The 12,591-nt window shown below is 42.9% G+C and overlaps 1 protein-coding gene across 1 annotated transcript in view; it reads left to right on the forward strand.

The window, feature by feature from the left end:
• Positions 1-3,703: 3,703 nt before the first annotated feature.
• The window catches only part of GRPR (gastrin releasing peptide receptor), a 29,925-nt gene continuing 21,037 nt past the window's right edge, over positions 3,704-12,591 (forward strand). Inside the window, exon 1 of the mRNA XM_055338378.1 lies at positions 3,704-4,178. Within this exon, the coding sequence (XP_055194353.1) occupies positions 3,766-4,178 (413 nt within the window). The 5' untranslated portion in view covers positions 3,704-3,765. The remainder of the gene's footprint in view (positions 4,179-12,591) is intronic.

Consider the following 12,591-nt stretch of genomic DNA (forward strand, 5'->3'; position numbering starts at 1 on the left):
CTACCCACTCTATAATTACTTTATCATATCTGTGTATGTTCATCGTCACTCCACCAAGAATACCAGCTACTGGAAGACAAAGTGCCATGCACACAGGTGGTAGGAAGAGACTTTGTCTCCACTCTCTTTACTTCTGTCAAGTCCAACCATCCTCCCAAGTTCTACCAAGTCATTGCCCTACCCCCATATTCAAGTCTCATGGGAAACCAACTTTTCTGGAAGAATGGAAAATGTGACTCTCTTGACTGAAATAGAAATGACACCCTGCCCTGACACATAAGAAAGGATGCTGAGTCACACTTCAATCCTATCTGGAAACAAGTCTTTGAGGATAGGGGCTTTGTATTATATTTGTTCTATGTCATTTTCATAAGTCAAAAACATCTCCTGTTCACCATTAAATGAAATGCTAAACAAATGTCTGAATATGTTTGATGATCTCCCGGAAGGTGACACATAACGGTAGGGATGGAAAGGGTCATTATAGCTTATTAGCTGAAATGACATCAAAGTTTTCTAATTAGCTTTTTCAAACATCCTTCCTCCAAGAAAATATTAGGTGTTGAACCTCAATATATCTGTACTCCTAAAATATGATTAGAACAGTCTACAGTGGCGTGGAACACATAAGGCTAACACCAGCCATGAAAAATCAGGATCTATCAGCATCAGCTTAATTTACATGGTTAGAAACACTTATGGCTCAGTTGGAATTAAGAAATGAGGCCGACTCAGCACCCAGGGGGGTGTCTAAAGAAAGAAAGGGAAACAACATCCACAAGTCTTCTTTGTTAACCAAAAATGTGTTCCCTGGACCAAACCTAACAAGAGTACCAGATCCATTGTGATGTCCCCCAAACCTGCCCCTAGCTCACTCCCCGACCTCTCTCTTCCGATCCAGGACCTTTCTGGACCTAAAGCTGTCCCCTGCTCACTGCTGTGCTCTTTCTTTTATGCCTCTATTCTAGGCACATACTATTTCCTTTGTTCAAAGGTCCTGCCACACACTCACTCAACCTTTAAGATCAAATGCCACCTCTGGAGAAAAGGTAGTTGCTTCATTCTAGGGAGGGAGTGGGGTCTAAACTGGTGCCACTTTTTTTTTTAAGAAGCCAGAGTTTATTTCTATTTAAACAATACTCAAGGGATTTTTCAGAAGATCAAAAGGGCCAAAGATGGCGGGTTTAATATGATATTATAGCCAGGCAGTTTAGAAATCTTCAGGACAACCCTGGGTGGTTTGATGCCTCACTAACTCTCCTAGTCCACAAGTGGTGAATTCCTCTGAGTTTTGGCATCATTCATATGAGGCAATCCCTCCAATAATGGTGACCAAAAACAATGCTAGAAGCAATCATCATCGTTGAGAGGAAGAAAGGTAAATAGAGAAGAAAGCCACCATAGCAATTTCAAAAAGCAAAATTATTAATCTGGTATAAAACAAACAGAAGTGTTTGCAGAATTTACATGAAAACCCTTCTTGCATTATTCTTTGAAACCAGGTCCTCTGACTATGAGCTAGAGTAGCTGGGATGGTGACGGATCTTGTAATAACATGTTTCTTCGTATTCTTTTTCTCAGGCTCTTGCACAGTGCTGAAAACTGGCCGACGTGATCAATGTATTTCAAGTAAGTGGAGGAGTTGCTGATTTACCTGTATGAGTAGGACCTTTTGCCAGTTGATCGAAGGTCAGTCCCTCTTCTGACTTCATTGGACTTTTCCAAAGTAAAACCGCTAGTAAAACCAAAGTAAAAACACTAATATCTCTCAGCCACAACAGTAATAACAGCTATCGTAAGAGCAGCTAATATTAATTGAGCATTCACTATGTGCCCAGTGCTGTGAAGCCTTAACATGGACAATTTCAGTTAACTTCACAAATTATGCCCATTTTACAGATTAGGAGCTTGAAGTTTAAGACACCAAGTAATTTGCCTACCCAATTTGCCAAGGCAGTACGTGAAGGAGTCAAGACGGAAGCACAGAAGCCATGTACTGCATTATTAAGGTATTACTGCTAGCAACTAATCAACACCACTAGGCTCATGGTTACTGACTCCTTACCCAGTGACACTGAACTCCACTTAGCAGCTCTTCCCACTCCAGGTGTGCAGCATCAGACTCTCTCTTACTGGCTGAGGGGAGCACAAGCCCTCTGGATTTGTGGAAGGGAAGGGCATGGCGGCCATCTCAGTGTTGTCACCTGCCAATGGAAATTATCACAAAGCACTTGGAGTCTTTTTTGGTGGGTTCTGGCCTGGTGACAAGTGCAAGCTACTTTACTCCTTATGGATCTTGAAAAACCAAAGCTTCAGTGGCTGTACCTGTCAGTAACTGACTTCTGGTGATGCCGCTGGAAGAGCAGGCTCCACATAAGTCTTGAAGATAAACCGGTGTCCTATATTTTTAAGTTGTTAGCTAAGGGTCCAAACTCAAAACTTGTAGTACCTCCTCCAGAAAGCCTTTTCTGGCACCCAATCAACTCTAAGTTCATTCTTTCCACTCCCCAATTCCTTGGTATTCTAAGTCCTTTCAGTTCATTGCCCACTTAGGGCTTAAGAGGAAAGTCGCTCTAAAACATGGCAAGCATTCCATAAAAAACTGCAAATAACGGCATCACAATGCCAGTTCGTGTAATTTTTAGAGCCAATGAGAACAATCCCATTTTTCTGAAAAAGACTACTGATCTTTGAGATTTGAGAATGCAGCTGGCTCTCGATTTTATTTCTCCCTGGCAAAGGGAATAATGATGGCCCGGCAAATCTATGGGGAAGAGCGCGTGTGCGTGTTCTGCTTCGGCTTTTCCCAGATGTCAGTTACTGAAGGTTCAAGGCACAAATCCCCCCGCCTGTTTTTCCTCAGTAGCTGCGTTCAAAGAGGCATTGGGAAGGCAGGTGGGACAGCTCACACATGGACATCCCGCATGCATCCGTGTGCATTTAATTCAGACCCAGACCTCATTTGATAGCAACTTTAACGTATTGGAAAAGATGAGAAATTGGGCTGTGAGTTTTATCTGGATTCGTGGGCACAGTATCAGCAAGATTAGCGGTGCCTTTGCCGAGGGCTGGTAATGCCTATTAAATACCTGCCACAGGTGCCGCATGGGAAATGAGAGGCCCAGGGCACCTGTGAGTCTGCGGGGTCGATTCTCATCTGGGGAGAGCAGCGTCCTGGGCAGTGATTGAAGTGTCCAGCAGGGGGCTGGCATTCTCTGTAAGTCGCCCTGGTTCCTCTGCAGAGCCTCGGCTCCGCAGAGCTGCCGTTTGCTGGTTAAGTCGGTGACGTGCATAGCATCCTGCCTATAGGATTTGAGGCTTTCTCAGTGCAGTTTTTTTTCTACCCACTTTAAACCTTCAGGTTCTAACTATCAGGAAAGATAGGAAATGCCGTGTGAAAATAGCCGGCTAAAAGTTCTTAGTAAACTGCAGCCAGGGAGACTCAGACTAGAATGGGGGTAGAAAGAGTTGCTACAGAGTGGGTTTAATTCTAAGCCCTTTCTGGCTGACTTTTTTGTTGTTTTGTTGTTAACTTAGTGAATTTAGCTATGTATCACATTGGTCAGGTGAAGACCAGAGCAGCACCAGCATCAAAATAGCGCCAGACCTCTCTGAATGCCATAGTATTATACGTACTCAGAGTATTTTTGTTAAAGAAGATCAAGAGCCCAGCATAGATTTTTATCCTCATTTTCACCCAACTACAAAATCAAAGTTAAGCAACAGCATCTAAGAGCACTTTTTAGGTGGGAAAGAACCTAGAGGATGGCTCTGAATGATTGTTTGCTTTTGAACTTGGAAGTGGACCACTTTTTGCACTGCAACGTCTCCAATCACAGTGCAGATCTCCCCATGAACGACGACTGGTTCCACCCAGGGATCTTCTATGTCATCCCTGCCATCTACGGGGTCATCATTCTGATAGGCCTCATCGGCAACATCACCCTGATCAAGATCTTCTGTACAGTGAAGGCCATGAGAAACGTGCCGAACCTGTTCATCTCCAGTCTGGCCTTGGGAGATCTGCTCCTCCTGGTAACATGCGCCCCCGTGGACGCCAGCAGGTACCTGGCCGACAGATGGCTATTTGGCAGGATTGGCTGCAAACTGATCCCCTTTATACAGCTCACCTCCGTGGGGGTGTCTGTCTTCACCCTCACGGCTCTCTCGGCGGACAGGTAAGTTCTGGAGGAAAGTCCCATTCTCTCTAGGGTGGTAGTAGACCCCTTGGTAAATGAGCCACCAGCTTGGGTCAGATGGAGCTGTTTGCACCAGAAGTTTTACTCAAACACAGATTCCCTTCCAGGCACGTTTTTCTTCTGGGAATTACTTCTTGAGTTTGACGTATTGGTTTAAGTAAGAAAACAGAGTGGGTGATGGGATGAAAGGGGACAAATGAGAAAAAAAAAATCTCTGAGCATAAGATTGAAGTGTATTTTCTGGAGACAGATCGATTTAGCATTGCTTTTTCCTAACTTCTCCCTCCCTGCAAAATTAATTGACTGGTGAGAAAAAAAATATCACACCTAATAGAGTTTACACCCCAGGCAAATGTTTCTTAGAACCAATTCCAAGTCTTCAGACAACAGAAAAGTCCCACTGAATTTCTTCCTCAAAATATTCTTTCAGAAATAAACAAGACGAGAAAATAAGCAGCATCTCCTTGAAGTTTATTTTTCTCAGGCCATTTAACTTTTCTCACAGCTGATTTTGTATTTGGCTCTGTGTAACCAGAGAGCTGGTTTTTCTAAGTGTCTCTTCAGTGAAATCAAGCATTGCTTGGATTTTTTTTTTTCTTTCCTCGAGAAAGTTCCATTCAAGTTTGATTTTGAATTTTAATATCTTTATTGATGTACTTCCATATACAGTGGCTTTGGGGGTTTTTGGTGGGGGGAGGGAGTCCAGCGTTTTATTCTGGGAAATTCTCGTATTTGTGAACTGCATTTCCTGTGTGAACATGTTGCTTAAAAATTCATTTATTCTGTCTTAAAGATTCATATTCCTTCTTTGAACATTTACCAAGCATCTATTATGTAAGAAAACACTTGCTTGAAGGAGCCAGTCAGAAAATATCTGCAGGTTGTTCACACACACACAATGCTGCCTATATCATATACTTCTGAGCTCTAGAAACTTGATGTAGCAGTGGATAGATTCCAGAAGCATCGTGGAGGATATGGTCAAATTAAGAAAAACTGGAACAATGAACCAGAGACTATAAGTTTGGTTTTTTTTTTTTTAAGATTTTATTTATTTATTCATGAGGGACAGACAGAGAGAGAGAGAGGCAGAGACCCAGGCAGAGGGAGAAGCAGGCCCCATGCAGGGAGCCCGACACGGGACTCGATCCTGGGACTCTAGGATCATGCCCTGGGCCGAAGGCAGGCGCTAAATGGCTGAGCCACCCTGGGATCCCCTATAAGTTTTTATCTTAAAATGCACTATATGTTATGCTGTTAAAGATACATAAGGATTTGACAGTGTACCAGGAAGGGCATTGAAGCAGCTCTTGAAAGTTTATACTCTGAAGAAAATGTCCCACATTTTAATACATATGGTGGTGGATTTTCATTTTATAGAGGAACAAACAGTCCCCAGGTGATCTGGCTTTGTCAAGTAATAGACAAATAAAGATAGTGTTATCAGTATTTGTAGACATGTGTTTATACTTAGCTGCCTGAAGTACACTGTTCATTTTCAAAGATGGAAAAATAATAGCCTGGAGACAAGGTTTGCACATCGTACCGGCCGGCCAGGGTTTCTCTCACCTCCAGCTTGCTCTAACCTGGACATTAGCCCACCAGGTACTAGTGGCCACGGGCGGTTTCCCGTGTTGATCCAGGACAGGCAACTGTGGGGCTGGCACAATGTGGCTCATTACTAATGACCAAAGGCATCTCAGGAAGGAGGCTAGTTTTCCTGATGGGAAGATAAGAGTTTGGATTCCGGGTTGGGGGTGCAGTGGTATAGAGGGTGTTGACCTTCTTCTTGGGGTGGAGGTGGGGGGCGCAGAGAGGAGAGCGAGGGTGTGGAATATAAAGATGCAGCTGCAGGGGACTCCTTCCAGAGTTGCAGAGTAGACCAAATTCCCCAACAGCAGAAAGACTCTTTCAAAAGCCGGGTTACAGCCTTTGGCAGCTCTGGTGTGTTCTCAGCAAGTTTATAGTTACTGTGTGTCCTCCCCTACTATTAGCTCCCATGTAACTAACTTTTTCGCTTTGCTAAGGCTTCAAAGGGCTGATGGATCTCCTGAATCCTAGGTAGTGCATCTAACCAATTTTGACAAGAATAAGTATTGAGCTAATTAAATAATAGAAAACTGTACTTATATCTTTATCTCATTTGTTTTAAAAAGATTTTATGTAGTTATTCATAGACACAGAGAGAGAGAGAGAGAGGCAGAGACACAGGCAGAGGGAGAAGCAGGCCCCGCACAAGGAGCCTGACTTGGGACTCGATCCTGGGTCTCCAGGATCACGCCCTGGGCTGAAGGTGGCGCTAAACTGCTGAGCCACCCCGGCTGCCCTCTTTATCTCATTTGTAAAAAGATTTTTTTTTTTTTAATTTGAGGGAGAGCAAGAGAGCACCAGCAGCAGGAGCAGCAGAAGGAGAAGGAGAAGCAGACTCCCCACTGAGTGGGGAGTCCCCGACGCGGGGCTCAATCCCAAGACCCTGGGATCATGACCTGGGCCAAAGGCAGCCGCTTAACTGACTGAGCCACCCAGGCACCCCTATTTATCTCATTTTAAAAAGCTATTGTTGTCTTATAATAACCTCATGAGTTATAATAACCCTCATGGTAGGGCAAATACCCACACATTCTATCTATATTTTTTTCTCAATAAGGTATGATCTAGGTACAGGAAAGTGAACAAGTGTAGAGCTCAATATATTTTTACTTATATCTTCATAACAACATAACCACCACCCAGATGGAGATAGAGAATAGTTCCAGCACCCCAGGAGTTTCTTTTAGGCCTCGTTCCAGTTAATATCCACTCTCACAGAGAGGCAATCACTGTTCTGAGTTCAATTAACGTAGATTATTTTTGCCAGTTCTTTAATCTCATATTAAGGGAATCACATTTCTTATGCTTATCGTCTGTGAGAGTCATCTATGTTGGTGCACATAGGAAAGGTTTGTTCTTTTTAATTCTTTTTTTTTTAAGATTTTATTTATTTATTTATGAGAGACACACGGAGAGAGGGAGGCAGAGACACAGGCCAAGGGAGAAGCAGGCTCCACACAGGGAGCCCGACGTGGGACTCGATCCCAGGTCTCCAGGATCACACCCTGGGCTGAAGGCGGTGCTAAACCGCTAAGCCACCCGGGCTGCCCTGTTCTTTTTAATTCTTGTGCAGTATTTCAGTGTATGAACATACCCCAGTTTATGTATCCATTCTAATACTGATGGACATTGGGTTGTTTCTAGTTTAGGGTTTCTAATAACCTACTCTGGATATTCTTATTCATGCCTTTTAGGGGAGCATACATGTTTATTTCTCTTGCGTTTAAGCCTGGGAATGGAATCCCTGGATCACAGGGGACATATATTTAGTAAAGATCATCAAAGAGTTTTCTAAAGTGCTAGTCTGTATTTGACAGGTTGGTAAAAGGATGAACCAGAAGACCCTTCAGACTGGATGATCATCACAAACCAATGGGGAGCTCAAAAACTCTACAGCTTCTTAGCCCCTATCCAAAATCTCCTGAATCAGGGTTTCTGAGGTGGGAATGGCATAGTGATAATCATCCATCCCTGCCCTCTGTGGTTCACCAGCGATGCCAGGACTCATCCCCATCTCCCTTCTGCAGTCCTCCTTTCCCCAGGGGGAACTTGAGTCTTTGTTAATATGAAAGAAGTAACGGTTTTCTGGAAAAGTGTATACTGCTGCACTGTGTCAGAGAGAAACTTCAAGGCAGTCCCAGAAACCAGAATTCTGGGTTGCACACGGCTGACCAATTGCAGACTTGCATTCAAGCCCCTTCACACTTGGTCCCTGGAGCCCTCTCCTTTCATGCCTTCTTCCCCTTACGCACGCACTGATGTCCTCGTCCGTGGTGGTCATTCTGACAGGTTCCTGGCTCTGCTTCCTTGCTTATGCTGTGTCCTGCCCACTCTCCAGAACGCTTTCTCCTTTCCAGCATAGAAGACTCTACTCCCCATGTGATGTATGGGCTTGGAATGGGCATTGATGGTCCTCCATTTTAGGCTTTTGCTGCCATTACTGCCCATTTAAGGGAGTTGGATGAAATCACTTAACTCTCTGGCCTTAGTTGAATCATCTATAAAGTAATAGAGTTGAGCTAGATTATTTCTAAAAAAAAATTTTTTTTAGTCTGTCACCTTGCCTATCATTCTGAATATGGTTCAAGCTTCCTCCTTAAAGCCCTAAGTTGGACCATTCTAGCCCCAAGTTCCTAACCCTCCCCTAAACATAAAGCTTATTATCTGAGACATGAATTATCTTTGACTTCTCTCATCTTGCTCTTTTGAAGTATTTCACTCATTTGTCTATTTTTGGCCTCTGGTACATTCATTGTATTAACTTTTCAAGTAGATTATTAAGCATGCTGAGAGCAGAGATTTCTTATATATTCTCATATCCCCCACAGTGCTTCATGTGGTTCCTTGGACCAAATGGGTGGTCAATAAATATTGACTAATTAAAATTATGGTTAATTAATGCATACTTTTCTTTTTTTAATCTTTTTTTAAAGATTTATTTATTTATTGAGAGAGAGAGAGGCTGCATACTTTTCTTCTCATTCTTTTTCTTCTCCTTTTTCAGAATTCATCTGAAAGCATACTCTAAAATGTTTCATACAGTCACCAGCTTCTTATCTCTTCCTTTCTGTCAAACTCTCACTGTTTGAGTAAATAAGAGAAAAACCTTTCTTTCTGAATCTGTAAATAGATTCAGGGGATGAATAGATGGGTGGATGGATGGATAGATGAAATGATAGATAGGTGAGTGGATGGGCAGATGGACAGTGTTCTACTTTTTACATACTGGTCTTTCCTACTAGATGCCCATTTTTGTACCAGGTGCCTCCGTATTATGTAAATGGAGTTTAAGACTAGAATTGGGGGATCCCTGGGTGGCTCAGGGGTTTAGCGCCTGCCTTCGGCTTAGGGCGTGGTCCTGGAGTCCCGGGATCGAGTCCCACGTCAGGCTCCCTGCATGGAGCCTGCTTCTCCCTCTGCCTGTGTCTCTGCCTCTCTCTCTCTCTCTCTCTCTCTCTCTCTCTCTCTCTGTGTCTCTCATGAATAAATAAATAAAATCTAAAAAAAAAAAAAAGACTGGAATTGGGCCCTTCACAGAAGAAGGGTTAAGGAGAGTTTTTTTTTTTTTTTTTCCCAGTAAATGTGAAGTTTAAAGCTAGGTGTAATGTTGACAGCATATAATGCCCAGGTTATATTGTACCTGCTTCAGTATCATTATTCAGTGCTATTTCTGCTAGAATGGAGCTGGCATCATGAATCCTAAAGGCAGACATATACAGGAGTTCCACTGTAATTGTGATCCTTCATTGACTCCATGGAAAAGACTATTCGTACGTTTTCCCCTCCCTTGTGATTTGGAATGTGTAAAAAAACAGGAAAGAGTTGCATTTATGCAAACTTCTTGAAGTATAGACTGTTTGAATTCACTGCAAGGAATTTATAAGATAATGTAGTTTTGGCCTTTCCTGACATCTCAAGCTGCATGGTCCACCATCTTAGCACTAACCAAATAAAACTAAAAATTCAGCTCCCTAGTCACACCAGCCACATGTCAAAGGCTCAGTAGGCACATGACTCTACTGGACAGTGAATGTACAGAACATTTCCATCATTGCAGAGAGTTCTATTAGACAGAAGAGAGTTTGCTCTCTGTCTTGGGGTCCAAATCTCTTTTCCAAGATCCACGTTAATTGATCTCATTGAGGGTATCAGAAATTCCTCACATAGGCAAATATCAAATGCCTCCTAGCTGCGTGGGCTGTTCCTGTCTATCAAATATCTTCTCGTAGAAGATTCCCAAAAATGAAGAGGGAAGAAACCAGGCAGCCCAGTACAATCACCAGCCACAGGTTTGAGGAATTTGGGCGCCCCACTGATGGAGGTTTTGAGACCTGAAAAATACATGTGTGGTTCACTTTCCAGGTCTGCATTATGAACTCCTCTCTGATCCTTCCATTCTCTTTTGCCAGGCCCTCTTCCATCTGCCATTCTATCATTCTATCTTCCTATTCCAAGGCTTGCCAGAACAAACACTGTTTAGCTAAACTCTTTTTTATCTTTTGAGAGAGAGAGAGAGAGAGAGAGAGCACAAGTATGCGATTGGAGTGGGGGACAGGAAGGGGCAGAGGGAGAGGGAGAGAGAATCTTAAGCAGGCTCCACACTCAGTGCAGAGCCCAACAACTCAGGGCTCGATCCCACAACCCTGAGATCATGACCTGAGCAGAAATCAAAGATCAGATGCTTAACCGAATGAGCCACCCAGGCGCCCCTCTAGCTAAACTCTTCTCATTGCTTCCACATGTGCCTTCTGACTTCTCCCCTCTCTGACTTCATTTCCCTCTCCTTAATAGCTGGGTTCTATTCCCTCCATCTATCCAAATTCTATGAATCCTTCAAGGCACAGTCCAGGTCCCTTCTCCTCTATGAAGCATTCCCTGATCTTTTGCTTTCGCTGATTTTTCCCTTTCTCAAGATGTTTTTGCCTGTATTGTCTATGAAATACCAAATCTGTCCCGCATCATATTACTGGGTCCTTTGTACAATATACTTTCTACTTCCTTAATCATATGGGAAGCTCCATGGGGTCTGTGCCTTCTACGACACCAGGCTCACCTAATGAGAGGACAGTAACCACAGATTGGTTGATGTTTGAACAGTGACAAGTACAAGTCATCTTAAAGTCCAAACCCTTCTTTGACAGAGATCAACGATGGAATTTGGCCTTGTCAATTCAGAGTACAGTCAGACCATAATCCTGCTTTCCTCATTCTAAGTCCTAGTTCCTTCAGGGGAACTGGAAACATTTCTTCAGAAACCATCAAGATACAGAGTCTGATTCCATTTCCCTTCCCTGGAAAGTGGAAGCTACTGATCCTAAACCCTGCTGTTCTGAGGTAGGATAACCTGAGTAACTCCAAGGTGGTGCCCTTCTAAGGGGATCACCCCAGTGATTCCCAAGGCTCCTCTAATGTTCTAGAGGCCCAGCTTCATTGATTCCAAGGAGACTGGCCCTTCACATGAGAGAAGACAATTTAATTTCTTATAAATCATCTTTTCCAGAAAGTCCCTCTGTTGGAGGAGTTTACATGAGCCACCAATTCATAACTTCTCTATAGTATGATTTTTCTGAAGCACACTGCCTCTCTAGAAGGAAGCTCAACTCGTGTTTCCCCATGGTGATGGATCTGCCACGGCTGTTGGCAGACTCTGGAGTGCCCAGGGGGCAATGGAAGTGGGGTTTCCCAGCAAGGCTCTTTCAACCAAAGTGCTGTGGAGAGAAGGTCAGAAAAGCATTTTAACCTTGTCTCTCACATACTATCTTTTAAAGTGTTAGACTTTTGTGTGATTAATTATAATTTCTGACAATATGCACGAGGCAAAAAAAAAAAAAGCACAAACTTGATCATGAAATATACTGCATAGCCTGAAAGGGCTTCTTGGTGAGGTTTTTTGAACTGTGCTTGCCAATAATATCCTTTGAAAATAGACTAAATTAGCAGTTTTGCACTTGTAAATCCTCCTGGTGTGTACAGTTTGCATGAATTCTCTCAATTAAAACACATGTTTTGCAGAATAAAAGAAAAAAATTTCTCCATTCCTCTCTTTCTACCTCCCAGTAATGGAACAAGGGATTTTGTTTCTTACAGTCATCTTTGAAATTCTGTTGATTAGTATCTGATATTTGCTGCTACTTGAAATGATCTGATTTGCTGAGAAAACTCTTAAGAAGCTGCAGTTCATTTTACACATTAAATATCACTTTCTATAGGGGCGCCTGGGTGGCTCAGTCGGTTAAGCGTCTGACTCTTGATTTAGGTTCAGGTCATGATCTCAGGGTCGTGAGATTGAGCCCCATGTTGGGCTCTTGGCTGGGTGTGGAGCCTGCTTAAGATTCTCTCTCTCCCTCTGCCCCTGCCCTAAAAATAAATATCACTTTCTATAGGGGGTCTTTATTGGCTATTCAGTCTAAAGGAATGACCCACACTATTCCATCATCCAGTTTCTTTTTTCAGGTTGATTGAGGTATAACTCACATATAGTAAACTTCTGGGTGTACATTTCTCTGAACTGTGTCAAACTTATGCAGTATGTAACCACCACTATAGTCTAGATGTAGAACATTTCTATCACCCCCAGATACTATCATGTCCTTGTATAGTCTGTCCCCTTCCTCCACCCTCAACTCCTAGAAACCACTGATCTTTTCCAAAATTTCATATGAATGACACTATGCAGTATATAGTTGTTTAAGTCTGGCTTCTTTCAACTCATGTTGTATCTATCAGGAACCCATTCCTTTTTTTTTTTTTTTTTTTTTTGCTGAGTAGTATTCCACTGCATGGATAGACCAGTTTGTTTATC

The sequence above is a fragment of the Nyctereutes procyonoides genome, unplaced genomic scaffold (assembly GCF_905146905.1).
Source record: "Nyctereutes procyonoides isolate TBG_1078 unplaced genomic scaffold, NYPRO_anot_genome, whole genome shotgun sequence".
Taxonomy (NCBI): domain Eukaryota; kingdom Metazoa; phylum Chordata; class Mammalia; order Carnivora; family Canidae; genus Nyctereutes; species Nyctereutes procyonoides.